Source organism: Vigna umbellata, chromosome 1 (genome assembly GCF_029865625.1).
Source record: "Vigna umbellata cultivar VRB3 chromosome 1, Vumbellata_1.0, whole genome shotgun sequence".
Classification (NCBI taxonomy): domain Eukaryota; kingdom Viridiplantae; phylum Streptophyta; class Magnoliopsida; order Fabales; family Fabaceae; genus Vigna; species Vigna umbellata.
The window spans coordinates 74,941,327-74,959,366 of NC_142165.1; the positions used below are offsets into that span (position 1 = coordinate 74,941,327).

Consider the following 18,040-nt stretch of genomic DNA (forward strand, 5'->3'; position numbering starts at 1 on the left):
ACGAGCGTTCAAACAGCAGTCGATCGGCCTTCGAATTCAAACGCTCGACTATTTTGGTTTACGAGCGTCCAAGACAATCTGTGTGTGGCAGTTCAAACAATGGGCCGTTCGGCCTAACTTCAATTTCAACCACGCGAAATTCTGTATGTACGAGCGTTCAACAAAGTATGCGTCGAGCGTGCAAGCAATCCTCACGCTCAAGGGACGAACGTTCAAACTGTCAACGTCGTTCCTCCCCTCGATCTCCAACGCTCGTCCACTCTGTCCCCCGACGTTCGGGCACCCGTATCCCTTACGTTCGGTAACTCGGTCTGAACCGTGCGTCCACTCGGGTCCACAAGCGTTCGCTCATTCGACTAAACCTGATACTCGCACACGAGCGCGTATACTCATGATCGGCCTCTTGGCGTTCGGTCACTCGATCACTCCACCGTTCGTCCTCGCTCTTAGGATGGGAACGCTACACACTATATGTGGACGAGCGTTCAAACAGTACATCGCTCTTCAGTCCATTTCAGCGAGCGCTCGTCAAGTCCATATCAACGAGCGCTCAGAAATTCGCTCGACACGCAATGGGACGAACGTTCAAACCATCCTCAACATTCATCGACTCCGTCCTCAATGTTCGCCAACTCGTCACCAACGTTCGTCAGCTCGGTTCCTCAGCGTTCGCCCACTCGAATAAGTATCGTTCGTCCTCCCTTCGGATTTGAGCGCTAACACTCGACACTCATTGTGGACGAACGTTCAAACAGCAGACCGTTCGTCCTCGCCATTCGGATCAGCACGCTCGGCAATGCCTATGGACGAGCGCTCAAGTAATCGATCGTTCGGCCTCACCCTTCGGATTCGAACGCTCGGAAACGCCGGTGCACGAACGTTCGAGCAATTAGCCGTTCGCCCTCGGGTTCGAACGCTCGGCAACGCTAGACAATCAGTAGGTGTACGAACGTTCAAACAATGGGCCGTTCGGTATCCCTTCACCTTCAACCGCTCGTCCTCACGTTCGGTCTCTACCGCTCGACCATTCTTCAATACGAGCGCTCCCGCATTCGGCCTCATTAACGTTCGGCATCTTGGCAGCAACCGTTCGGCCAATCACTTCATTAACGTTCGGCTATTTCCGCAAGAAGCATTCGGTCACTTCATCTTTTTGACGTACGGCCTCAAGCGTGCAGCATTCGGCCTAATGAACGTTCGGTCACCAGGTTTGCAATTTGACCAAATGGTCTCACTTATATACTCAATATTATTTCTTACAGTGCAGATAATCGTCTCTTGTACATAAAAGCGGACACCTGAGAGCCGTCCATCCTGAATCACTTCTCAACCTGGTAGATGTTCGCCCAAGAACACCCAGGTGCATAAATCCTGAAGCACTTCTCAACCTGGTAGATGTTCGCCCAAGAACACCCAGGTACATAAAGGGATACACTCCCGCTGGTAGTTGTTCGCCCAAGAACACCCAGAACATCAACCGCTCGACAAACCATGTCCACGAGCGTTCTACGGGATACACTCCCATGGGTCACTGTTCGCCCATGAACACCCAGTACATTCGAGATACACTCCCACTGGTACATGTTCGCCCTAGAACACCCAGGAGCATCAAACAAAGGGACACACTCCCGCTGGTAAATGTTCGCCCTAGAACACCCAGACCATCAAACCTAGGGGACCATCCCCATAGCCTAGCTTATGTTCACCCAAGAACATCAACTTTTCAAAGATTCTGTCTTTCAACGCTCGACATTCAATTGTCAACGAGCGTCCACTCGTTCAGTCGTTCGGCCTCAACGCTCCACATTCAATTGTTAACGAGCGTCCACTCAATCAGCGTTCGGCCTCAACGCTCGACATTCAATTGTTAACGAGCGTCCACTCAGTCAGCGTTCGGCCTCAACGCTCGACATTCAATTGTTAACGAGCGTCCACTCAGTCAGCGTTCGGCCTCAACGCTCGACAAACAACGAGCGTCCAAACTTCGCTGGACATTCCATTTTAACGAGCGTTCAAGAGCCGCTCGTCAATTCACATCAACGAGCGCTCGGCAGTCCATGTTTACGAGCGCTCACAAACCATCCTCACGCTCAACCTCTCGGCAATCCATGTTTACGAGCGCTCAAGAAATTGGCCGTTCGGCCCCAAATTTGTTCAACCTTTTGGTTTTCAGCGCTCGACAACCCATGCGTACGAGCGTTCAAGACAGTCGGCCGTTCGACTTCCCTTTGCTTTCAACCACTCAGTCTCACATGCCACTCGACCGCTCGACCTATGTAACAGTCCTCATGATCGGCCTCGCATACCATTCGACCTCTATCGCTCGGTCATACGTATCCTCACGTTCGGCCTCATTTGCTCCAGCTTTTTGTCGTTCATCTTCGCCTCCTTTTGGTCCATCAAATTCCTCACTTGCACACGCTCTCTAATTACAGCAAAGACAGCCTCCCTCAAACTCATAAGTCCTATAGTTACCTCGTTCATAAAACGGAACGGTTAACTCGGACTTGGGGGGCATGTTATGTAGTAAGGATATTTATGTAATAACATAAATATCTTAGATATTTTAGACAGTTAAGATATTTGTCAAAAGCCACTAACCACATTTTTAGGTAAGGTGGTTATTCTTAGTTTACTTATAAATACAGTGACAGGACCAAAGTCCAGGTACGTTCTCTTTATGCTCTAGAGATCCTGAATAATATTTCAGAACAGTATCCAATTACTCTCTTCTGAGCTTCAGCTCCATAATTCACATCTGACTTGAGCGTCGGAGTATCTTTGCAGGTACCTCCCCTCCCTTGGCGAGTATGAAGAGCAACAATTGAAGAAATGCGAACATCCCAGACAGCAGAAGCCAGGAGCAACCAAGATACGCAGGAAAATGTACACCGAAACATTTGATAACTTGAATTAAGAAATGAATAATTTCCAGTGTTCGGTTGAGAGCATTCTTCATCTTTGGTAGTTACATATCTATACTTTTTTATTTTTTAATTTAACAACTGTCTTTTTTAGTGTACATGTTTTATCCATTGTATCTTTATACTCATTAACCAATTTTTTTTCTGTAATCTATAACAATTAATAATAATAATAATAATAATAATAGTAATATCAATTAGATATTGTAACCGAGTTTTTCTTCTACGGTCTTTTACCAGTCTATTCTTTGTATTTTTCTAAATATATTAACAAACTTTTTAGTTTTGATTATCTAATAAAAGTTGAAAGTGTTTAATTTATAATTAAAATTATTATATTTTAATTGAAATTTATATTTTCTGATTACTTTTTATATACATATGTTATTGTAATTTTACTTTTTATTTCAGTGAAATCTCACGAGTCTTTCTATTACATAATTATAACATAAAACTAATAAAATATTTGTTTATACGTACTTGTTATTGTTACGAGCTTTTATAATTTTAATATAAATTTTAGTAACATTTTCACTTAATTTTATTATAATACTTATAATAATTATTATGTATTCATATACTTATTTTTATCATCTAGAAAAGCTGGACATATTACACGTTTCTATTAGTAATAGTAATAAACATTAATAAATATAAATTTTAAAGATTTTGTTGTTATATTAATAAAAGGAATTTGTTAAGTGGGGGGTATACTTTGAAAAACAATGTTAAAGAATATATTTTTCCTTTAGCTTTTCTTCTTAGGACTAAAAATATAAATTATTGGCCGGTTTTCGTCCCTCTTTTAAAACAAGGTACAATTTGGTCCTCATTCTTTTCGAAATTTTGGTTTTTAGTCCTCGAAAACTAACACCGTTAAAAATGTGGTAGTTTTTGAGGTTAGTTTTAGAGGACTAAAACCAAAGTTTCGAGGACTAAAAACAAAGTTTTAAAAGGAATTAGAACCAAATTGTACCTTATTTTGAAAGAAGTACGAAAATCAGAAACGATCAATAGTTCACAAACTAAAAACATATTTAATCTCTCTTCTCAATACGAGCAAATGGTCCATTCAAATGTTATTTTAAAGGTAAAGTATTGTAAACAAGCATATTTGTTTATCAGTGAATAAATTCAAATAAAACAAAGGCAGACTCTTTAGGAAAGGAGAAATTAGAAAGAGGATAATATACAAAAAAAAAAAAAAATCTAAGTAGAAATGATTTCAAATATAAATTTTGAAATAAGTGTTATAAAGGTGAAGAGAAAGGGAGTGATTGCACTGTTTAGTGTGTAGTTAAGTAATGAAGAATTGGAGCAGAGTGTAGCTCTGCACTTATTTTTTTGAAAGCAGTTGAAGGAGTTGGAAGTGTAATTTTAATCATAGCATGGTTAGGCTCTCCCTTCCTAATTTCCCTCTGTCATCATTACATTAGTAGCTTGGTTTCTCATACAGGAGTATCAATTTTAATATTTAAGAAACTAGGGTTTTCAATTTCAATAACCGATTCAGTTTGCATGGCTCAATTAGGGATTTTTTTTTTTGTGGTGGTACTGGATGTATTGCAGTCCATTGCATTGCATTTCAATTTTATTTCATTTGTTATTTTAGGATCTTTTTTTATCAGTACTTCCCTTTTCATGACAGGACGGACATGATTCTGAAGACCCAAAGCAAAGCACTGCTGATATGACAGCTTTTGTAAGTTGTTAAGCGTCTTCAAGAGTTAATCGTTGTGTTTTATGTTTCATTTATGTGTTTATGTGAATGCCAATAGTGCTAGTAACTGGTCGTTGCTTATAACATTTGAGAAAACGATTTTAGATTACTAGTTTAATGTTTATAACCATTTCATTCTGCATATTGGGTCTGGACCAAAGTCCACGATGAGAGTGGGAATATGAATTGCTGCTATTGACTGTTAAATTTTGACCTTTATTTCTCCTTTTTCTCTCTTTAGGTGCAAAATCTTCTTCAACAGATGGTGAGTTGTGTACTCTAGGCTCGTTGACCTGCAATGCTGATTTTCAGTATATATTTCACTGCTCCTAACAAGAATTTTGTTTCCAGCAAATAAGGTTCCAGACAATGTCTGACTCCATAATTACAAAGAATATCCTTTTTATTCTTATGATAATATTGAATGGTAAGGTTTAAAGAAATCAATTTCAGAAAATGTAATTCATAATAGTGGTTTTTCCCAAGAAATAAGATGATTCAAAGTAGACAAATGACAATTGATCTTAGGTGGTGTCGGGGTGCTAACTTACATTCTCTATAGACAAGCTTGCAAGGAATGCTTTCTGAACTGTTTGTGTTTTGAATTAGTCTTTATAATTCATAGACAACCCTGTTATATTATAAAATGCTAATCAAATTCAAACTCATAACATACATCATGGTGGTAAATTGTTTCTTCTCACAGCTGCATAATCCTTTTCTTTATGAACTCAAGAATGTATACAATTTGCGATGTGACTTAAGCAACTTATGTACATTTGTGATTGAGTGGTGTCATATATATGCTGGCTAAGTCAGAATGGACAATGATTCCAATTGTATCACCTTACATAATTGTAATTTATAATTATTGCCGACTTGCCCGTTATAAAAATTGCTTAAGTAATGTTTTTCTTAACGTCAAGCACTTGATGAGATGGGAAACCGTATAAATGAGTTGGAAGAAAGCATCAATGATCTAAGAGCAGAGATGGGAGTGGAGAGCACTCCATCACCTGTGGCCCCTGTTGCCCGTGCTACGCCAAAGGAAGAAGAGTCGAACAAAGAAGAAGGTTCTGCTTGAGTTACATTTGTGTTCTACTGCATTGTTTTATTTTGTATCTTGTCATAGTTCAGGATTCTGTGACACTGTATCTAGCGAACTTTCTCTTTGGTAGCTAAAATTTCTGTTCAAACTATGTAAAAAGCAAAGCCCCGTCGTTGATTTCTTGTGTCTTTCTAATTGGAATGTGCTAGATAGGGTGCCATGTGTTTGTGGAGGATATTTCCTATACTTTAAATTTCTTGATTACTTTATGTTCCTCCTGAGTCCTGCCCCCATTCTATTTTTGCTGTAATAGTGCTGAGAACTTTTACTCAAATCTAGTCTCATGAAGCATGTTCCAACACTAGCCTAAAGCTTACCATTGTTGATTTCAGATCAAAGTAAAGTAGATATATTTAAGAATTTAAGTGTCATTTATACTTTCATTGTGCATAATAAATTGTTGAATTTTGAAATAGATTGTTTAAAAGGTTACGTGATTTTTAATCAGCTGATAATGTAACTGAACAAAGATTAAATTAGTTTAATCTTAACTATTTCTGGATTCTTGAAAGAAGAGTTGAGCTAGCAGATGTATGGTATCAAAACTCTATTCGCACAAGGTTCAGTTAGTGCGCATTAAAGCAAGTAGAGTCCCAGCTAATTGGAGTAATGCTGAAAATTCTTATTGATTGGCAAAGTTGACACAGGCAAATTTATTTGCTCTGACTACTGTTTACTTACAGTTCCCGATAGTTACCTAGCTGTTTATGTTCATTTGAAATAAAAATAAAGATTTTGAGATCTGCAAATCTGTATTTAAAACGCACCACCGTCTGAATAGGCGACTTTTTTATTGCTTAAAAACCTCAAAGCTTATGTTTAACTATGAATGCAAACATTGTATATAATAAACATGTTTCTAGCACCCTTTGCACCTTCTCCGGTGGAAACTCATGTTTGAGGTGGAGTAAGCAATAAAAAAAACACAAATATATTAACAGTAGCCACACCAGTGAAGATTAATTTACATAAAATTACAGAAATAGAGACTAAAACAGCTTTCAAAGTAAAACATAACAAGCCAGGTGATCATAACTAGAAGGCAGAGGAGTAAGAAAATGAAAATAAGTGCATGTTTGAGTTGCTGTTCATTCAAATTGTTGTGACAGTTATTCCAATACACTTCCAACCCTTTTGCAAACATAGTTGAGTCTGAAGAACATTAACTCAAACATGCAGAAAGTTGTAATTTTTCTAAGAATTACGGCAGCGGGTGATGGAGGGGCAGCCACGGGTGTATGGATTAGCCTCTGCACCTGGCTTGCAGTTGTAGTAGGAAGCACCCCTTCTTGAGCATGGCACAGTGTTACGTTGCAGCGCCTTGTAGCTTATATACTGTGAGGTCGCTAGAATGCGCCGGTGGGACTCTGAGTCCATTCCAAACTCACCCTCTTCCATGCACTCTTCTATGGAGCCTTGGCATGGTGCTGTTGTCTTAGGCACCCACCTTACACGCTGCTCAACTATTGCCCCTACTATGGAGGGAATGATGAACATAGCCACCAAGAACATGGCCAAGAGAAAAGAAGCACTTGACATTGTTTTGAAGTGAAGAAGATGGTGTTCTTATTCTTCTCTAGAGTTCTAAGTCTTCCATTCATTCTATTCCATCCTTTTATAGAAGCTTTACTAGGAGAGTAGGAGCGGGTAAACTTGTATCAGAAGGATTTCGGTTTTATAACAAAGAACTGTTAAATGTCACTTTTTCTTTTTATGACATTAAAAATAATTTAATGTTAGAATATAATGTAACAATGAGTTAAATATGTTTAACAATAAATTTTAATGAAAAATTAGAATTTTGTCTATCTCAAAAACTTTAATATATTTTGATTTTCAAACTTTTAAAATAAAAAAGTATATTTAAATTGCATTATAGATTTTTGTTGTGTCTTAAAGGACTAATTTATTTAATTATTTTTAAAATTTGAAAATTAAAATATATTAAAGTTTATGACATGTAAGAATTCTAATTTTACGTCTAAGGATACTAAGAATATATTTAACTCTCTAATAATAATGGTAATAATCTAGAATCTACAAATAAGGAACTCAGTTTATAGTATTCTAGTGATTTGGAAGTTCAAATGTGTTTCAATTGCTAAGAAGAAAAAGTTGGGTAGACGATGAATAAACCATTCAAAACCTACCAAGAAAACGATATTAAGAATGAAGGGGCATCAATGCTACTAGGTTTAGATTCAAAGCATTAACTAATTAACTTTGAAATGTCTAAAGTTGGGCCTAAGATGTATGGTTTACGCATATGGCTAATTGAATATTTTGTGGAGTCTGAGGCCTTCAAAATTGATGTTGGGTTTGAAATAATGTTGCTCACGATAGGCCACTATAAGTCATTTTACCTGCCAAATTCCGTTCGCTAATTCACATTAAAAAACAGCTTCTGATGAAAGCAAGCAATCGTGCTTATCCTAACAGACAAAATATATAGTTTAATTAGCTCCATTGTTTCACAATTGCCATTTAATGTTATAGCCATTAATTATTTTTTCCAGAATATTTGCTTTTAAAATTTTTCTGGAAAATTTCAAAACTATTTATAAAATAAATTAATACATATATGCACACTAACACAAGTTGCTTCAAGTAATAAAAATTTGATCCTCCTTAAATAAAATCTTGGGTTTCAATTTTACGAGCAAAAGGTGTAAATTTTGGAAGTTTACCCCGTTTAAATAAGTCTTGTAAAATAATTTTATATTACGCATGATAATTTTGTTAACTTTTACAATAATTGATTATTTTATAAGCATACCAACAATGATTTTTTATCACATTAATTGTTACATATTTTATCCTCACTAATCTACATACCTATTCACCCTAAAATGGAGTGTTGAATTGAAACTTTTTCTTAGTTGATTAGTTGAAAAGTATTGACATCTAAAGATTCGACCAAGGCAGAATATATTAGGATAACAACATATGTCAACTCTTGTCGCAATGTCATGTCACTCACCAGCACCCACATCTTTCAAAAACTTAACCCTATTCTATCCACTTTTATGCATTCCATTACTCTTACATCAAATATCAAATAGGTTTGAGAGATTGTATGGTTATGTAATACTCCTAGTCCTTAATGCAAACTATTGGTTTATTTTAAAACTATTACTTAATACATGTAAAGATAGTGTTATTTTCAAACAGCATGATTATAAACCAGGTTAACTAGCTGTAGTTAAATTCAGATGCATTCACTTATCAATCTGTATTCTGTGTAGTCTAAAATTACACAACTTCACTCGAGTACAACACTACCCTTTTACGAATAAACTACAAGAATGAATTGTCGGCAAAATATTCTATCAATATTAATATTCCTTCGTAACATTTACTTTGCAATTGTCTGTGGTGATCGTGGAGGAATGGATAATATTTAGTTCAACGGTGAAGAAGATTTTTGCTGTGGAACATTACCAACGACGGTGATACCAGGATTATGGTGACACATGAGACGGGAAAAAGAATAATACAAATTTGCACCCTCTAAATTCTCATCTTTCCAGCTTGCTTAAAAATGCTTCCATTGGTGGTAGCTCCTTTACAATTTGCTGCCAATCAGGCATACCCTGTAAATGCATTAGCACTCCTTAGAATGTTACTGGTAATGGCATCAGGGGTAGTGAGCCAAGTCTAACCGTGATCAGTTTTTCATGACAGCCAGCAAACTAATAAAGGACAATTCCACAATAATGTGGAGAAAAGCATTGCATGTTTACTGTGAAATGGAACTTACTTTCCCTGATCTTCGAACTCTTCCATCTAACCTTAGTATTATGTACACATCTTCACCGAGTGAAACTCCTTCAGATTTCTGCTGATCTCTTATCCACCTAGTTAAGTTAGAATATAACTATTAGAAAAACTTCTCTTTCTCTCTCTCCACCGATCTATATCATGCACTTCTTAGTTGACATCAATCCATCCACCCTTTGAAATCTATGTTGAGGCTAATTTCCTCCCCTCATTTAATGAAAATATATATTACAATGATAGCTGATAGACAACAAATCAGAGCATAATTACCTTTCCCATTCTGCAGGAGACACAACCTCAGCCTTGAACCTAATTTCAGATTTCAACTTCGATTTTGCAGTTATGGATTGTGCTCGCTTCTCAAAATCTTCCTAGCAAAGTTTTTTGGATTAGTATCATCTCACCAAAGAAATAAAACTTTGGATGAATAGCAAGATATATTAAATACAAGGTTATATCAAGTCTTACCCCAATAGATGGAAGAGATTCAGCAGCTTTTGGCTGCAGACCAAATCCTTTTTTCTCAATTTTTGTTTCCCGACCTTCTCCCCATATAACAGGAACAACCAGAACACCACGTCTAAGGAGCTCCGTGCGAAATCTCTCGGCTCTTTGCATGGCCTGAGACACTGTTTCCTTTTTTCCTGCTAATATAACCTAAAACCAAAACTTTAGTTAGAGCATGGAGGATTCATCCTGAAGAGGAGAAGAACAAAAATAAAGAGAAAAAAATATATCGGTTACAAAAGAAAGAGCAAACAGTCATAACTTGATAATCAAATTAGTCTGTCACTAGTCCTAGTGGGCATAATTACATAGAGGAGATAAACGGGATAAGTGGTGTCAAGTTATCAGTGCCTCTCATTTATGTATGAATTTCAAGATTAAAGTACCACTTCAGAAGCCGAGTATTATAATTAAGAAAGGAGATAATGTCAATGAATGGTAAAAGCCTTTGATATTATCGTAACTTGTATAAAAAATGAACTCCAAACAAGATAAACAACAGAAGAAGAAACACTGACAACGTTGTCTCTCCAATAAATTCCAAATAATCATCATAATTATTTATTACTCAGATAAAAATAAGCATTTAAATACTAGAGCAAAAGGAAAAAGTCCCATACGTGGTAGAGACTAGAGAGAGAAAAAAAAAACATAGATACTAACTGGTCTAACTGTATCCCGTAGCTGCACAAGTTCAACTACTCGATTAGTTGAAAGCCGCAAAGGCAACCTTGATAGTGTCTCATCTCGAGATATTTGTGCAAGTTGTTCCTCCTCTTTTTTATTGTCCCAAAAGAACAATGCCACAAGAACAACAATACCTGCACATTGCTGATTCCAGTGCTTAGTCATTTAATGAAGCAATGTCAAAGGTATCATCACAACCCGCAATTATGTTGAAAGAAAACAGAATCAGAGAGAGAAAGAGAAAGTGACGCACTAAATTTAGTAAATATAAATTGATCCAGAATTGTTTTTTAGCAAGTTAAATATATCACTATTCACCTCCAATATTAATGGCAGCATTCCCAGAAGTTGCCAAGAGATCAGGAGCACCATCACCACCACTAATTGCACGAATTAGCCTGGGCACAGTAAAAAACAATGATATTCCTGCAGCTGCTGTCAGTGCTATATAAAAGAATCTCCTAACCCCACGAAATGGTGCTTGAACTTCACTAATAAGTTTTAGATCTCGCCGAAAACTGTAGCCAATATCCTCCCCGCCAAGCCTAGCCTGATTGCATGGCAGAACAGTAATATGAATCATTCTTAAAAACTTCAAATATTTAACATTCAATTAGACAGGATTACAATGAGGAACAAAAGTTCTTTTCAAATGATTTTCACTCATGACTATCATATTATCGCTCTCAATGATATCCTTTCTTATTTCAAGCTGTTTGTAGCAATGGAGGCAAGGGCAGGAAACATAAGAGAGACTTCATTTTATCAATGTTTTTACAGAATAAAATAATCGTCAGAGAGACCACCACTGGAGACATACTAAGCCATTCATGAGCCTTCATTAAACACCTTAAACTTTTAGGAAACTCGGTCATTAACAGTTATAATAAAGCATAAGATATCAGACTAGAAACCTCTTCTTGTAGTTCCTTGAATTCAGGCAAAGCTCTGAAGGAGGCCAAATCAGGATCATTGAGTATGGTACCAAATTTCAGGTTGTATTCCTTCAAAGCAGTGCGGAGACAATCAGCTGCTTTCTTTCCTTCTCCCCTTCAAGAAAATAATAACCAAACAACATCTAGATTATAATGTAAAGATAAAAATAGAAGTATTAGCTAATCAATACCCTTTTTAAATTGCTTGGTTTTTCTCATGTGGTTTATTACATCAAGAAAATACAAGAAATAGAAGAAATGCAACAATTTTAGAGATGCCCATTTGCTTAGTCGTCTCGTTGCTAAAATCCTAGGAACTCCCGAGGATTAGGAATTAAAACTCAGCAAAGGCAGTGATGGCAAGTAGATACCGTGCCTTAACATTTCACAACATACAAGTTCCAAGACTCAAGTAGTGGATTCAATCTGATTGAATAAGAACCACTACTGCCTTATAGAATCACTAACAAGTTCTATTAAACCGTTGAAATAACCAATTAACAACTGAAAATTGTGTGATCCATTCTAAAAAAAATACTATACCTGTATGCATGGCAGCAAGCTTTGTTGTAGTAGGCAGCTTGGGCCTCCACTGGATTAGGGTTCAAGGAAAGTGCAGTTTCAAACTGGGTTAAAGCATCTTTAACCTGTAAAAAATCAATTAAGAAAAAGTATAGAGCTTTTAAGGTCCCACTTAAAACTACACGGTTCTGATATTGAAGAATAAGGAGAGTGAAAGAAAAAATTGAAGACAATAACAATACCCGTCCTTTGGAGAAGAGCTCGAGACCCAAATTGACGCAGGATTCAGCTGTTTGAGTATCAACTTCTGGTGTCTGTGATGAAGAGCATGAAATCAGAGAAAATTGAATTTTTTTGCGTGAATGTAGAAGAATCGTAGTGTGAGAGGGAATGCATGGCCTTGCTATATTCCTCCAATTTGATTCTGCGAAGCACAGGAATTGCTGCACTGCAACCACAGCCATTGACGAGTTTCATATCTAGTTTTCTTAAGTGTTGCTGCTATTAACGTGTTATCCAAACATGCCATAATCTGAACCTTCAGTTTTGTCCAATTCTAGAAACGGACGGTGAGGATCTTATGGTAAGGAGCTTCCTTATTTTGATCTGAACGACGTCGTTCCATTTCACGGCATCTCTTTCCGCTAAATTTGAACATCAAACTCTCTAAACTGCTCAAATTTTCTATGTTTAAGTTAATTTAATGATAGGTAAGGTATAAATTAATTTTAGTTTGCAAATAATTTATTTCATATTTATTCTCAAGATTATTCTATCTAAAATGCTGTTTGTATTAATCATCGTTTCGTAGGATTGAAAAAAGAATTATTTTCAATTCCTAAATTATTCCTGTCAAAAGTTCATCAATGGAAGCTAAATGATTAAGTTAGTCTTTTAACTGTGACTGAGTTTCAAAGCTTGGGAAGAGAGAAGTTATTGGAATAGAAGATTTGATAAAAGCAAGGTTTAATTAACTTTTAAATATATCGCAAATTTACATAATTTTAACTGTCTTTACTGAATATTTTTATTTAATTAAGACTCAAAATATTTATTTTATCCAAGTACAAGACATCATTTTGTTAATTGAAGATATTAAGCTTATTTTTTACTTTTTGATCTTTAATTCTCTAATAAATTTTTATTTATTTTTAATTTATCGATCATTTTGCTTCTAAATAAAGAAGGAATTATTTTATCGAAAAACTTAAAAATGTTAAAAATAATGGAAGAATGTCAACCGATAAATTAGAAACGAAACTAACTGTCATATCATGGTAAGATAAAATTTTCAATAAAACAATTTTTAAAATTAAATTAAACCTAAAATTATATATATATATATATATATATATATATATATATATATATATATAGTTTTAAAATATAACTATTTCTAAAAAATAATTGAACTATTTGATTATTATATATTAAAATTATCTAAAAATTTGTATTGACCCTCATCGTAAATTGTTTTATAAAAATATGATGTAGTATACAAAAATATGCTTGTACCAAGTAATTTTGAAGTTGATTACTATACTGTATTATATAAGTACAACAAAACCAGACTTGTGTCTTTTAAGACACATTCATAAAGCATCTATAACAAAAATAGTAGATGAACTGTGATATGCAAATAGCGTTTAAGGTACAATTGTCATTGCTTGATTACATACAGATACAAATTCTTCTCTTGTGGATAATTACAGATGTAGTATTTCATGTAATCCATGATTACTAATGGTCCCAAATTCAGATAGCACGTCGCTATCTTAAAGACAGTTGCCAATGTTCAAATGAGAAATTAGATTTACTAAATCCACAGACTTATGACAGTTTGTCCACTTTTTTTGTGCAGTTGGAAGCTTAGTTCTTAAGAAATAATGGTAAGAAACGACAGATTGTGAAAGACTGGAACAGCATTTTTTTTAAAGTCAAATGGATTGAAACAAGGTTTTTCACCTTAAACTGACATTAATAGTTTGATTTTATGTTTTGACATTAAGAATGTGATTTTTTGACTGGTAAACAAGTTTTCAAACACATTTTACAGAGATCAGTCTATTACAATGAAGAAGATAAGTTGAATGACATGTTGAAAATTAGATCTCTATGTTCTACCCAAGTTTGAGAAGGTGCGTAGGTCAATCAGGGAAAGATAAGAAATTAACCAGACAAGGCAAAATTATTAAGGCATAAACTATGGTGTAAGGTCAACTGGAAATCTTCCATCCTTTTTATTTTCTTTTGCAGCTGTATATATCTAACGGCTTTGCAGATTAATCCAAAGTGGTTAACTCTATCACAATGAAAAAGAGAATTTGAATGACATGTTAGATTTCTATGTTCTATCCAAGCTTGTCAAGGTGGGAGGGTAAATTAGGGAATGATAAGAAGTTAACCAGTCAAAATTATTAAGCTATAAATTATGGCATAAGGAAGGTACGCTTAGAAATCCTGCATCCTTTTTATTTTCTTTTGCAGCTGCATATATCTAATAATGGCTTTCCAGAATAATTCAGTGGTTAACTCTGCCACTCCAAGTGGTTAACCATGTTATAGGTGAATGGTGGTTAATAAAGTGTTACAGGTAATAGTAGTAGAAATTAACTTTGTTCAGTAATTGATTAATAAAAATGAATCTTATATACGATCATCAAAAGAATCGCCTAAATTATGAAAAACAGAAACAAAAAACAACTACTGCCTAAAAACAGTGCCAGCAGCATCATACAACAGAGGAAGACCAAGAATATCCGGAGAGAAGTAAAAAATTTTGCTCCGTGAATCGTTAGAAGTACCATATGTGATAGGATGAGCACGAGTAACCCATAGATGGTCCTTACCAGATGGTAACAAGAGTTATGAATATGGCAGCCATTACTGACCGACTTAAATGGCTGTGTGGGAATCCTTCTCAATAATAAGCTTAGAGAATTGTACTAAAGAAACTAAAACATGCTCAATACCCACATCAAATGTTTTTCTTCTGAAAAATTGTACAATGTGAGCACAGTCGGGGATATAAGCCAGAGGGACAGACACGGGAGGAAACGGAAGATATTGAAAAGGCAAATATATAGTTTTGCTTGAACCAATCCCACTTTTCTATTTTGAAGACCGATCCTTGTGTTACAAAATACAATACATTGGTCAACCTTAAACCACACTTTGAGTATTCTCAAAGAAATTTCAACTAAGACGAAATACCTTATTCAAAGTCAAAAAAGATCAATTACTTTGCTCAATATAACGCTTAGCTCCCTCCAAAGTATTCTTCAACAACATTGTGACCGTCATTGGACCTACACCACCAGGAACAGGAGTAATCCAACCTGCAGTTTTAGAAGCTTCCTCAAAATCTACATCTCCAACAAGCCTGTAACCAGACTTCCTCGTTGGGTCATCAACAGCATTTGTTCCAACATCTATGACTGCTGCTCCAGGTTTGATCCAACTTCCTTTGATCTAATAACATTAGCGAACTTTCCATTAGGAAGAAGATTGGTGACAACAACTAATACATGGGATTTCAAAAAAAAAAATCAAAAGATTGGCAATAATAACTTGAGAAGCACAAAATTAACAAAAGCTTTTGTGGTACTTTTGATGCAAACATAGTTTATACCAATGATACAATGTCATGATAGAAAGATCAACTTAAGTTTCAAAAATTCCATTAAACAGCACCGGTTATCAATTGTATTTGAAAGTCAATGCACATCTAACAGATCCGGATGAGTACTAAGGACAAGGGGCTGCACAAGAGAAACTTAAAATAAGCTACTTAATTTATTTGATAGCTATTGTTATCCATAGCATTTTAGAATAAGAAATCCACGTTCCAAGGGTTAAAATTTGAAACTCCACATTCCACAACTATTGCATAAGGACATAGAATAGAGATGTAAATAAAGGAAAATATATTTTGATAATTACCATCTTTGGCTGTCCAGCTGCTGCAATAACAATATCCGCTTCACGTATGATATTTTCTGGTTGACTTGTGTGTGAATGTACAATAGTAACTGTAGCATCTGCTTTCAAAAGCAGCAATGAAGCTGGTAATCCAACTATGTTGCTTCTGCCAACCACAACTGCCTTTTTTCCCTTTATTGTTACACCACTTCGTTGTAATAGTTCAAGGCATGCCTGTACAAACAAAAATATAAATCAGATTTTGAGAGTGTTTGAAAGATAACTTTTCAGTAAACAATTGTGATAAGTAAGATTTAAATCAACACAAAAAAATAGAGCAACCCTCCCACAGGTTTAGTGTAGTGAGGTTCACAGAGTTTGCTAACAATGTAAGAAGCCTTGAAAAATGGGAATAAGAAGAATAGATCCAATACTGTTGTTCTAAAGATTGACGACAGAGTTAAAATATTTTCATACATACATCACTCTTGGCCCAAGTTTATCACTTCTCTAGAACAACAAAGGATAAAATCGTCATATCAAACAACAGTAACTAAAGCTACTTCGCATGCAAAAATTATGATCTAGAAAACAAAGATGAAAAAAAATACCAAAACCAACAAATTTCAGTAAATAGAAGGTATACCTAAATGAAAAAAATAGAGGAAGACATTAGTGACTAGCAAGTTAGTTAGTTGTTTTTAAGTAAAAAGTTATTTTGCTATAGTAGTAGCATTTTCCCCTCTCCTAACCTAAGCAGCCAAGCTCCAAAATCGTCTTTCTTAATGATTTGTAAGAAGAAAACTACATTAAAAAGAAAGAAAAAAGGCATGCGAAATTCATTCAATTGTTGAGTGTAATCCAAAATGTTTCAGATTGAAGAGCATTTTGCCTTGGGAGTGCATGGAAGGAACAGGGGGTCTCTGCCTTTCATTGCAAGCTTGCCAATGTTCAACGGATGAAAGCCATCCACATCCTTCTCAAGGCTAATTTCAGACAGAACTTTCTCTTCATTTATGTGCTTAGGCAACGGAAGCTGAACCAAAATTCCTGCATATATAAGCAAACCTACACTCATAGCAAAAAACAAAAAAAGGCCCAAAACAGAACGTACAATCGACATATAAAATAACAGATGCACGAACTGAAAAATGTATGGATTTACACTAACCATGAACATCAGTGTTATCATTCAACTCATGAACTTGCTTTATTAGCTCAGCTTGAGATATTTGCTCTGGAAGGTCCACATCGAAGGATTTGATTCCCAATTCAGCGCACGCCTTTCTCTTCATTCCCACATAGCTTTGTGAATCCTTCCTGCTCCCTACTATCACCACTGCTAATCCTGGAACCTGCAACATTTCACACACAAATACACATTCGCGAATATTTACATGTAGGAAAAAATCACAATTCTTGTTTGTAATATCCAGTTTCGGTGAAACGAAAATAAGGGCTTACCTTGCCGTATTTTTGAGCGAGGAGGCGCACCTCGTCGGCGATTTCAGATCGGATGGTTTGCGCAACGACCTTGCCGTCGATTACGGTGGCCATTTGATCGGTGAAGGATGAGAGAAATGTGTATGCTATTACTCTTATCACTAGGGATTGTCTGAACGTGAATCATCTGGACGACTAGTCGTTTCATGCAATGTTATAACAAAGCACATACACGTGTAAAATTTATTAATAAATACCTAAATTTATAATTATTTGCTAATGAAAATAATTTTATACTGCAACTTTCTTCTTTTAGTTTACACTTAAATGTATTGTAAAAGATTAAGCTTAATTGTATTCTTAGAGTTATTGATTTGAGACTCCACATACTTTCCTAAAATCTTACATGAGTCTTTCCAATTTATATAACAATATAACTCTACATATCCTTAGATGGCTGTAAAAAAAAAAAAATGTGTTATTAATAAATTTT

At 35.5% G+C, this 18,040-nt stretch overlaps 4 protein-coding genes across 6 annotated transcripts; 1 reads left to right on the top strand and 3 right to left on the bottom strand.

Moving 5' to 3' along the window:
- Nucleotides 1–4,147: 4,147 nt before the first annotated feature.
- On the top strand, nucleotides 4,148–5,967 carry LOC148206305 (heat shock factor-binding protein-like). 2 transcript variants are annotated; one of them, XM_088113239.1, is made up of 5 exons: nucleotides 4,148–4,315; nucleotides 4,573–4,626; nucleotides 4,886–4,909; nucleotides 4,996–5,071; nucleotides 5,571–5,967. In XM_088113239.1, the coding sequence occupies exons 1-5, from the start codon at nucleotides 4,313–4,315 to the stop codon at nucleotides 5,726–5,728; spliced, it is 315 nt and encodes a 104-aa protein (XP_087969365.1). In that variant the 5' UTR covers nucleotides 4,148–4,312; the 3' UTR covers nucleotides 5,729–5,967. The 2 variants fall into 2 exon arrangements, with proteins under 2 accessions (XP_087969365.1, XP_087969375.1); XM_088113249.1 differs by having other exon boundaries at nucleotides 4,157–4,315; nucleotides 4,996–5,038; nucleotides 5,574–5,967.
- Nucleotides 5,968–6,667: 700 nt separating this feature from the next.
- Nucleotides 6,668–7,411, bottom strand: LOC148206306 (rapid alkalinization factor-like). Its single transcript, XM_088113255.1, has one exon. It carries the CDS (start codon nucleotides 7,289–7,291, stop codon nucleotides 6,947–6,949), a length of 345 nt encoding a protein of 114 aa, XP_087969381.1. The 5' UTR covers nucleotides 7,292–7,411; the 3' UTR covers nucleotides 6,668–6,946.
- Nucleotides 7,412–8,949: 1,538 nt separating this feature from the next.
- LOC124840211 (protein LOW PSII ACCUMULATION 1, chloroplastic) lies at nucleotides 8,950–12,667 on the bottom strand. Of its 2 annotated transcripts, XM_047316220.2 has the most exons (9): nucleotides 12,426–12,664; nucleotides 12,205–12,308; nucleotides 11,641–11,776; nucleotides 11,045–11,276; nucleotides 10,703–10,860; nucleotides 10,001–10,189; nucleotides 9,803–9,903; nucleotides 9,513–9,609; nucleotides 8,950–9,345 (listed from the first exon to the last, which is right to left on the bottom strand). In XM_047316220.2, the coding sequence occupies exons 1-9, from the start codon at nucleotides 12,645–12,647 to the stop codon at nucleotides 9,271–9,273; spliced, it is 1,314 nt and encodes a 437-aa protein (XP_047172176.1). In that variant the 5' UTR covers nucleotides 12,648–12,664; the 3' UTR covers nucleotides 8,950–9,270. The 2 variants fall into 2 exon arrangements, 1 of the variants encoding a protein (XP_047172176.1); XR_007029020.2 differs by lacking the exon at nucleotides 8,950–9,345 and having other exon boundaries at nucleotides 9,803–9,899; nucleotides 12,426–12,667.
- A 2,580-nt stretch (nucleotides 12,668–15,247) lies between these two features.
- Nucleotides 15,248–17,742, bottom strand: LOC124840215 (bifunctional protein FolD 2-like). The gene is made up of 5 exons (XM_088104215.1): nucleotides 17,569–17,742; nucleotides 17,276–17,459; nucleotides 16,997–17,154; nucleotides 16,126–16,338; nucleotides 15,248–15,654 (listed from the first exon to the last, which is right to left on the bottom strand). Exons 1-5 carry the CDS (start codon nucleotides 17,659–17,661, stop codon nucleotides 15,418–15,420), a joined length of 885 nt encoding a protein of 294 aa, XP_087960341.1. The 5' UTR covers nucleotides 17,662–17,742; the 3' UTR covers nucleotides 15,248–15,417.
- Between the last annotated feature and the right edge of the window lie 298 nt (nucleotides 17,743–18,040).

Excerpts from the sequence above, each read along its gene's own strand:
- LOC124840211 (XM_047316220.2), bottom strand. The coding sequence starts at position 12,647 with ATGGCTGTGGTTGCAGTGCAGCAATTCCTGTGCTTCGCAGAATCAAAT. Across the intron at positions 12,309-12,425 it reads AGCTCTTCTCCAAAGGACGG|GTTAAAGATGCTTTAACCCA; the intron begins GTATTGTTATTG and ends GATTTTTTACAG. Across the intron at positions 9,904-10,000 it reads AATCTCTTCCATCTATTGGG|GAAGATTTTGAGAAGCGAGC; the intron begins GTAAGACTTGAT and ends AAACTTTGCTAG.
- LOC148206306 (XM_088113255.1), bottom strand. The coding sequence starts at position 7,291 with ATGTCAAGTGCTTCTTTTCTCTTGGCCATGTTCTTGGTGGCTATGTTC.
- LOC148206305 (XM_088113239.1), top strand. Across the intron at positions 4,627-4,885 it reads CTGCTGATATGACAGCTTTT|GTGCAAAATCTTCTTCAACA; the intron begins GTAAGTTGTTAA and ends TTCTCTCTTTAG. Across the intron at positions 4,910-4,995 it reads AAAATCTTCTTCAACAGATG|CAAATAAGGTTCCAGACAAT; the intron begins GTGAGTTGTGTA and ends TTTTGTTTCCAG.
- LOC124840215 (XM_088104215.1), bottom strand. The coding sequence starts at position 17,661 with ATGGCCACCGTAATCGACGGCAAGGTCGTTGCGCAAACCATCCGATCT. Across the intron at positions 17,460-17,568 it reads TCGCTCAAAAATACGGCAAG|GTTCCAGGATTAGCAGTGGT; the intron begins GTAAGCCCTTAT and ends GAAATGTTGCAG. Across the intron at positions 15,655-16,125 it reads CAGCTGGACAGCCAAAGATG|ATCAAAGGAAGTTGGATCAA; the intron begins GTAATTATCAAA and ends TAATGTTATTAG.